The sequence below is a fragment of the Babylonia areolata genome, chromosome 2, assembly GCF_041734735.1.
Source record: "Babylonia areolata isolate BAREFJ2019XMU chromosome 2, ASM4173473v1, whole genome shotgun sequence".
In the NCBI taxonomy this organism is placed as follows: Eukaryota; Metazoa; Mollusca; class Gastropoda; order Neogastropoda; family Buccinidae; genus Babylonia; species Babylonia areolata.
The window spans coordinates 14,049,469-14,059,468 of record NC_134877.1 but is presented as its reverse complement, the minus strand read 5'-3'; the positions used below and the strand labels follow the sequence as shown (position 1 = coordinate 14,059,468).

The window sequence follows — 10,000 nt, the reverse complement described above, 5'->3', positions numbered from 1 at the left end:
TCTCTCTCTCTCTCTGAGAAACGAGGCAAAAGGACACAACAAATAGATATTCACCCCACCCCACCCCCCTCTCCCCCGCCCCCCGTGTCTGTTTCATAATGTAAAAATTGAATTAAAATGTTTGGGGAAAAAAAAGAAGAAAGAAGAGATATTCACCCCCCCCTTGTCCTTTCCGATGTTGTTGTTGCCTGAAGGCATCTACTACGGGATGACCATCTTCATCGTGTCCTTCGCCACGGGCATGACGGTGTTCACGCTCAACATCCACCACAAGGGTGTGCGTGGCAGCGAGGTGCCCGCCCTCATCAGGCTCATCTGTTTCCGCTTCCTCGCCAGACTCTTCTGCATCCGGGTCGACACCTCCACTTCCTCTTCCGCTTCCGTCCTGGACGACGCTGTTGTGAGTTAGTTGTCTTGCGATTGAGCTTTGATTTGATTGTCTCCCGTTCCCCCCATTCCCCTTTCTTTTGTGTGTGAGTGGGTGGGTGGGTGGTGGTGGTGGTGTGTGTGTGTGTGATGGTGGTGGTGATGGTGTGGATGTGTGCGTGTATGGCGTTGGTGGTGGTGGTGGTGGTGCGTGTATGTGTGTTTGTATGGCGTTGGTGGTAGTGGTGTGTGTGTGTGTTTGCGTGTGCGTGTGTATGTACGAGCGCACGCTCATGGCCGGATTTTATGTAGGTGTGTGCGTGGTGGGTGGGTGGGTGGTGGTGTGTGGGAAATGACAATGATAGACGGTCCAAAACATATCTTTTTTAATTCACGAGTTTGTACAATGCTCGTCCTCCCTTCAATGTTATACATTGGTGCAATTTCAAAAAAATCATTGAACAATAGATACACTAACGGATATCAGCCATGAATTCATACTCCCTGGCTAAATGTTCTCTGACTTATATAGCAGTGACGTATTATAACCGTCCCAGTTCAGTGAGGAAACCAGGAATTACCTTTCACTCTTCCCTGGGAAGCCACCAATCTGTTTGTATGCAGAAATAAATGGGCAGTGTCTGACTTACCTGCCCCTGACTCCTCATTTTAGCTCCCTTTTTGACAAACGCCCGCAACATTTCCAGTTCAACCCCCCCCCCCCTCTCCCCGACCCCCCTCCCCTCCCTCCCGATATGCAAGGGAATGACGTTATCAGTTCTGAAATATGGATATAATCATAACCCTTATCGCTTACTAGACTGTGAACCTGGGGAGTTTCTTTTACAACTTCGTTCTCTTGCCAACAAACCTTTGGAAATGCGCATTTGGAGCAAAAGGAGCGGGTGAATAAAAAAAAGTTTTCTGGGGATACAAGAAGATTGGGTACATCCCAGCTTCCCGATGCCCAGACCCAGATGCAGTGGATGTGAATTCACTACCCTACCCTGGTGGTCGTGAAAAGCTACAGGACCTTTGACATAACAGGGAAAAGTTATTTTCACAGACGTAGGCTATATTTCACGGACACACAAACTTTTTGGAATCTCTAACTTTTCGCTCAGCCTTGCCTGAGTTATGTTGCAACTTTCGTGATATAACTATCATATATAAGACATATATTTTGTTTTGATCTTTATTTCTTCTGAATGACTTGCAGAGTTTTGGTTTTTGGTAATTTAGGTTAAAAGGTTGAGGTTAGTGATTATCATCTTCTGAACACGGACTAGTAAGAGCAGAAGACAAAAAAAAAAAAAAAAAAAAAAAAAAAACCCACTACGGCAGGAAAGTAAGAACTGTGGTGATTTCCAACCTTTGAAATAATTGTCTTGACTTTCATTCAATACGTGAAAACACAACGAAACTTGAAACACTTGATAATAAGACATCTTTACGACGTTATTATGGTTTGTTGTTATTGTTGATGATTTGTTGATGATATGCTTTTTTGTGAGTTTTCACGCTGACTTTTTTCGTCTATTTTGTATGCCATTTATGATTAAAGTTTTGTGTACCGTGTACGATTATGTTTGTGTCCGTGTTGCTTTTATTTTAATCCCATGGTTAAGAATAGACTTTCTTGTCATTTTCCCTTTTTTGTCAAAAATAATTATTTTCTTAAGTTGATCGATAAGGTTTTGTTCCTGTTGAATGATAAGAAATATAAACCATCTTGCATTTTTTTTATACTCCATCTTTTGGTTACAACCTTCGTCAAAGCATCAAAAGAAACCATTCAGCCAGTGAATCTGCACAACACCTTCACACACATTCATTTTGAAAATCATGTACAAAGACAGGGTTTTATGTTGTTGTTGTTGTTTTTTATGAACTTCGTCATTTGGTACACATTCTGCAACAGGTTCAATTCAAAACTTGCTGACGACAACTCACACACTGACAATAACTGAATAATGAAGATGACGATCGTAATAACAATGACGATGATGATGATGATGATTTCAGTTTATACCGGAGTGTAACGGGGTACTGGGCGGTTCTCGTTACACACGGTTCAAACTGTCATCTCATCAGTCCCAGCCCGACGTTACTTCTGCTATGGTGAGTACACGGTTTCTGTGGAGAATATCTATTCCGCTATGGTGAGTAAGACGGTTTCTCTGTACTGTATCTATCCTGCTATGGTGAGTAGGACGGTTTCTGTGTATTGTATATATCCTGCTATGGTGAGTAGGACGGCTTCTGTGTATTGTATATATCCTGCTATGGTGAGTAGGACGGTTTCTGTGTATTGTATATATCCTGCTATGGTGAGTAGGACGGTTTCTGTGTATAATATCTATTCTGCTATGGTGAGTAGGGCGGTTTCTGTGTATAATGTCTATTCTGCTATGGTGAGAAGGACGATGTGTAGAATGCCTCTTCTGCTATGGTGAGTAGGACGGTTTCTGTGTATAATGTCTATTCTGCTATGGTGAGAAGGACGATGTGTAGAATGCCTCTTCTGCTATGGTGAGTAGGACGGTTTCTGTGAAGAATGTCTCTTCTGCTATGGTGAGTAGAACGGTTTCTGTGTATAATATCTATTCTGCTATGGTGAGTAGGACGGTTTCTGTGTATAATATCTATTCTGCTATGGTGAGTAGGACGATGTATAGAATGCCTCTTCTGCTATGGTGAGTAGAACGGTTTCTGTGTATTGTATATATTCTGCTATGGTGAGTAGGACGGTTTCTGTGTATTGAATCTATCCTGCTATGGTGAGTAGGACGGTTTCTGTGTATTGAATCTATCCTAATAGTAGGACGGTTTCTGTGTATTGAATCTATCCTGCTATGGTGAGTAGGACGGTTTCTGTGTATTGTATCTATTCTGCTATGGTGAGTAGGACGGCTTCTGTGTATTGTATATATCCTGCTATGGTGAGTAGAACGGTTTCTGTGTATTGTATATATTCTGCTATGGTGAGTAGGGCGGTATCTGTGTAGAATGTCTATTCTGCTATGGTGAGTGGGGCGGTTTCTGTGTATGTCTATTCTGCTACGGTGAGAAGGACGATGTGTAGAATGCCTCTTCTGCTATGGTGAGTAGGACGGTTTCTGTGTAGAATGTCTCTTCTGCTATGGTGAGAAGGACGATGTGTAGAATGCCTCTTCTGCTATGGTGAGTAGGACGGTTTCTGTGAAGAATGTCTCTTCTGCTATGGTGAGTAGAACGGTTTCTGTGTATAATATCTATTCTGCTATGGTGAGTAGGACGGTTTCTGTGTATAATATCTATTCTGCTATGGTGAGTAGGACGATGTGTAGAATGCCTCTTCTGCTATGGTGAGTAGAACGGTTTCTGTGTATTGTATATATTCTGCTATGGTGAGTAGGACGGTTTCTGTGTATTGTATATATTCTGCTATGGTGAGTAGGGCGGTTTCTGTGTATAATGTCCATTCTGCTATGGTGAGAAGGACGATGTGTAGAATACCCCTTCTGCTATGGTGAGTAGGACGGTTTCTGTGTATAATGTCTATTCTGCTATGGTGAGAAGGACGATGTGTAGAATGCCTCTTCTGCTATGGTGAGAAGGATGGTTTCTATGTATAATGTCTATTCTGCTATGGTGAGAAGGACGATGTGTAGAATGCCTCTTCTGCTATGGTGAGTAGGACGGTTTCTGTGTAGAATGCCTCTTCTGCTATGGTGAGAAGGACGATGTGTAGAATACCCCTTCTGCTATGGTGAGTAGGACGGTTTCTGTGTATAATGTCTATTCTGCTATAGTGAGAAGGACGATGTGTAGAATGCCTCTTCTGCTATGGTGAGTAGGACGGTTTCTGTGTATAATGTCTATTCTGCTATGGTGAGAAGGACGATGTGTAGAATACCTCTTCTGCTATGGTGAGTAGGACGGTTTCTGTGTATAATGTATATTCTGCTATGGCGAGAAGGACGATGTGTAGAATGCCTCTTCTGCTATGGTGAGTAGGACGGTTTCTGCGTATGATATCTATTCTGCTATAGTGAGTAGGACGGTTTCTGTGTAGAACGTCTCTTCTGCTGTGGTGAGAAGGACAGTTTCTGTGTATAATGTCTATTCCGCTATGGTGAGTAGGATGGTTTCTGTGTATAACGTCTCTTCTGCTATGGTGAGTGGGACAGTTGGTTTCTGTGCAGAGTGTCTCTTCTGCTATGGTGAGTAGGATGGTTTCTGTGTAGAACGTCTCTTCTGTTATGGTGAGTAGAGTGGTTTCTGTGTATAATGTCTGTTCTGCTATGGAGAGTAGGACGGTTAGTTTCTGTGTATAGTGTCTCTTCTGCCATGGTGAGTATGACGGTTTATGTGTAGAATTCTCTTCTGCTCGCCTGGTGGACGTCAACTGAATGGTTCATAGAAACTGAGGTTCGTGTGATCACTGAGAAAATTAGAGACGGAGATGAACAGAACAGAGCAGAAATTTATTCAGTATGGCCAAAGCCCTGTTTGAAAGAGAGAGAGAGAGACAGAGAGAGAGAGAGAGAGAGAGAGAGAGAGAGAACGAATGAAGGAATGACCGAACGAAGGAAATTTTATTTCACCTGCGTAATGAGATAAGTAAGTAATGGTACATGCTTTTTTTTCCCACCAAGCCCTGGGGATAACAAAAAAAAAGATTACACACAAAAAACAAAACAAACAATAATAAAGAAGTTTATAGAAGAAAGAAGAAAAACTGGACAGACAGACAGACAGAGAAGGCAGCAGGAGCTGAAGGCTGACTGATTCCCTTTCAGGAATACAAAACGGGAACAGAACAAGTCAGCATGAGCCGGGTGGACATACGAACGGACGGCAACAACAAAAACGACGACGACGAAGACGACCAAAACCACCACCAACAACAACAGCAACATCATCACCATCATCATCATCATCATCAACAACAACAACACAACCCTCCTCCCCCTGCCCCTCCTCCCCCTCCTCTCTCCTGCCCCAACACCACCACCCACCCTCTCTCCCCCTCTTCCCCAGCGGTGGGAAGCGGCAGCCTCGGCGGGGTGCCTTCTCGGCGGCACGCGCAGAATCCCCCCTCCTCCTCCCCCACCTCTACCCTCCCCACCACCACCCCCCACACCCATTCCTGTGCCTGCTGCTGCGCCTCCCTCCCTCCTCCCCCGCCCTTACCCCCCTCCTTCTTACGTCACCTGCAGACCGGCAGCCCAGCGCTGTCGGTGAAGGGAGGGGGAGGAGGAGGAGAAGGAGGAGCGGGAAGAGGGGGACGGGAGGGAGAGCAGCTGGACGTACAGCTGTGGCGCGTGCTGCAGAAGATCCAGCAGACGATCGAGCGCAACGAGATGCGCGTGCTGGAGCAGGACAAGCGTGACGTCATCAAGCTGGAGTGGCAGCAGGTGGCGCAGATCGCGGACCGGGTCCTCCTGCTGTGCTTCGTCACGGCCACCGTCACCATCACCGGCGTCGTCCTCTTCCAGGCCCCGGACCTGGAGGCCTGACTCCGTCATCGTCGTCGCCATCCATCATCATCGTCCGTCGTCGTCGTCGTCGTCGTGTTTGTCCATACTATCGCCATCATCATCGTCATCAACATCATTGTCGTCGTCGTCGCCGTCTACATCATTATCATCACTGTCAATATCATTGTCGTCATCTCGATTGACATCATCATCGTCGTCGTCTACATCATCGTCAACATTGTCGTTATCATCTTCATCATCAACGTCGTCGTTGTCATGATCATCGTCGTCGTCGTCGTTGTCGTTGTCAGCATCATTATCATGAACATCATCATCATCATCACCACCACCATCGTCAACATTATCGTTGACATCATCATCATCATCATCTTGGTCGTCGTCAACATCATCATCATCATCATCATCACCGTCACCATCACAGGCGTCGTCCTCTACCAATCACTAGACCTGAATACCTAACTCCCGTTTGAAGACAGCTCCACATCATCGTCATCTTCTTCATGGTCGTCGTTGTTGTCGTCATTCTCATCACCATCATCATCATCATACGTGCGTTGTGTGGACGCTGTTTCCAAGCTGTGACACTAAGGCGTGAAAAGCGCATTGAATGAATCCCACAACACATTTTGGTTTACATCAACCTCACTGGTTCAGTGAAAACCCTGAAACTGTATTCACAATATCGTCATCTCCCATTTCGTCACGACAGAACGTTCTCAGTTTTGTTATTGATAAGATACGAAGCGTCTGCTTTAGCTCCTCGAGGTATGGACTCGGTAGTCACTGATCCTGTTTAGTGGTGTGGATGTCACCCATCAGACGTGAAGCACCAGCACAATGAAGATGAAAACTGCACAAAACCCCACAATACTTTTGGTGATGGATACAAAACACGGGTCGACTTTATCCTCCACCATTTTTCACACCCTGTATGTACTGTTGCCCCCTCGCTGCTCATCACGATCCGCGAGAAACAAGTCCCCTGAAGCAGATTGTGAGGAACTCTGTCCAACAGCTGCCTTCGGGCTCCCTGTCAGAAGAGGCCCTGCAATGCTGCTGAGTCACGTCAGATGGATTGACGTGTGCCGTTCTGATTCGATAGAAGCATGGCACAAACACTAAACTCCGCAATGCTTCTGAGGCACGTCAAATGAAAATTGATGTGTGCCTGTTCTTATTCTATATACACATGGCATAAACACTAAACCGATCGTTTGCGGCATTAAATGCTTTGTTGTGGGTTCATGCTTATGACACCCTCAAACTGTCCACTGCAGCTGGGAGTGGGGGAGTTCTGCTTGAGTACTTCCAAACATTGTTTCAGAGGTTTGGTGAGTGCCGTCCATCTTTGTTGTTCATCTTCTAAGCCCGTTTCTGTGAAAGTTATCATCGGACACCTTTGGTGGTGGTGCTTCGTGCCCGAAGATGTCATACGTGATATTCGACTCCCCCGTGAGCGCGAGAAGTGACTCCGTGGTTTTAAACACTGGAGGCATGGACTCGGAAACAACATGGGAACTGAAAATGCTTTATGTTGACAGTGAGCAGTTTGACACATGGGGTGTTTATAAAAGCCACGAGGCTTCAGCTAGAGTCACTCCCTTTGTTACTACTATTACTACTACTACTACTACTATTGCTGGTGCTGCTGCTACTACTTCTCGTGTTGACGTCGCTTTGTTGCGCAGCTTTTGTGTGCCAAGCCGTCTGTAGCAGCGGTCAACTATGGTGGAATCGTGTTGAGTTGAGGCTGGCCATTGTGGGCGATCAGGAGTCAGCATCCTGCAGTCATTTTTGTTGCAGGCAACTGCATAACAGAAAGTGGCACAGCTGACTGTAACGACCTATTGGCTGACACCCTTCAGGTCAAGCTGTTCAGGGCTTGGGTCTCGGCCACTGGAGGTTGTCAGGGAGTGTCTTCATACCGCTTTCCTGCTCCACCCCAACTTGGCTTCCCTGTAAAGACGCCCTGGGAGTAATGAGGGATTTGTCCATTGGGGATGACATATCCTTAGACACCCTGGGAGTAATGAGGGATTTGTCCACTGGGGATGACATATCCTTAGACACCCTGGGAGTAATGAGGGATTTGTCCACTGGGTATGACATGTCCTTAGACACCCTGGGAGTAATGAGGGATTTGTCCATTGGGGATGACATGTCCTTAGACACCCTGGGAGTAATGAGGGATTTGTCCATTGGGAATGACATGTCCTTAGACACCCTGGGAGTAATGAGGGATTTGTCCATTGGGAATGACATGTCCTTAGACACCATGGGAGTAATGAGGGATTTGTCCATTGGGGATGACATGTCCTTAGACACCATGGGAGTAATGAGGGATTTGTCCATTGGGGATGACATGTCCTTAGACGACATATCAGTAATGAGGGACTTGTCCACTGGGAATGACATATCCTTAGACACCCTGGGAGTAATGAGGGATTTGTCCACTGGGTATGACATGTTCTTAGACGCCCTGGGAGTAATGAGGGATTTGTCCATTGGGTATGACATGTTCTTAGACGCCCTGGGAGTAATGAGGGATTTGTCCATTGGGTATGACATGTTCTTAGACGCCCTGGGAGTAATGAGGGACCTGTCCATTGAGGATGACATGTCCTTAGACGACATATCAGTAATGAGGGACTTGTCCACTGGGAATGACATATCCTTAGACACCCTGGGAGTAATGAGGGACTTGTCCATTGGGGATGACATGTCCTTAGACGACATATCAGTAATGAGGGACTTGTCCACTGGGAATGACATATCCTTAGACACCCTGGGAGTAATGAGGGATTTGTCCACTGGGGATGACATATCCTTAGACACCCTGGGAGTAATGAGGGATTTGTCCACTGGGTATGACATATCCTTAGACGCCCTGGGAGTAATGAGGGACCTGTCCATTGGGTATGACATGTCCTTAGACGCCCTGGGAGTAATGAGGGATTTGTCCATTGGGAATGACATGTCCTTAGACACCCTGGGAGTAATGAGGGACTTATCCATTGGGGATGACATGTCCTGGCCACCCTGTCGGACCTTTCTCGGTGTCTGTGAACGGTGGGTTTTTGAAAGATGGGGAGGAGAACGGAGCACATTTGACATGGCAGGATTCCGGGTCATCCGTCGCTACACTGAGTCGTGCATAGCAGGATTGTATAGTCACAGAGAGAGAGAAAGAGAGAGAGAGAGAGACGATATGTGTATATGTGTTACATACACATACATATGTGTGTGTGTGTGGGTGTGTGTGTGGGTGTAATGAATAATTGCACTTATATGGCGCAAACTCCCCAAAGATGGGCTCTAAGCGCTCCTCACATGAAACAGTACATCAGTGCATTGTACCACACAAGAGCACACGAAGACATAGAAGTGGAAAACAAGATCAGTATCCACCAACATAACAAATTGCACATATATGAATAATCGCAGGAAAAAGGCACAACACACACACACACACACACACACACACACACACACACAGTCTGTGCAGGGGAGGAATCCGTGACACGCTGATGCTGATTAATCTGGTCTTCGCGTGTAATATTCATAACATGGTATTCACGTGTAGTGTTGACAAACATGTCTTCACGTGTAATGTTGATAAACATGGTCCTCACGTGTAGTGTTGACAAACATGTCTTCACGTGTAATGTTGATAAACATGGTCCTCACGTGTAGTGTTGACAAACATGTCTTCACGTGTAATGTTGATATCACGTGTAATGTTGATAAACATGTCTTCACGTGTAATGTTGATAAACATGGTCTTTACGTGTAAGACAACAACACATTGACCGACTGAGGTCGTTCTTTTCTGCTGCACTGCTGGTGTATAAGGTCCATTTGTTTTATTCATTTGTCAGTTGCTGTCTGGTTTCTGTGGATTTTTTGTTTCACTTGTTTTTGTTGTTTGTCGTTGTTTTCTTCTTCTTCTTCTTCTTCTTCTTCTTCTTCTCCTCCTCCTCCTCCTGTTCTTCATCCTCCTCCTCATCCTTTGTATTTTTCTTCTCCTTCTCAGCATCATAATCAGCAGCAGCAGCAGAAGCAGCAGATTCATCATCATTCTTCTTATTCTCCTCCTCCTCCTCGTTCTTCTTCTCCTCCTCATTCTTCTTCTCGTACTACTTCTTCTA

At 45.6% G+C, this 10,000-nt stretch overlaps 1 protein-coding gene across 1 annotated transcript in view; it reads left to right on the top strand.

Annotated features, from left to right (window-relative positions):
* Window positions 1-5,873, top strand: part of LOC143276956 (neuronal acetylcholine receptor subunit alpha-10-like) — a 25,437-nt gene extending 19,564 nt beyond the window's left edge. The window contains exons 7-8 of the mRNA XM_076581648.1: window positions 195-400; window positions 5,667-5,873. Of these exons, the coding sequence (XP_076437763.1) occupies window positions 195-400; window positions 5,667-5,870 (410 nt within the window). The 3' untranslated portion in view covers window positions 5,871-5,873. The remainder of the gene's footprint in view (window positions 1-194; window positions 401-5,666) is intronic.
* Window positions 5,874-10,000: the final 4,127 nt, after the last annotated feature.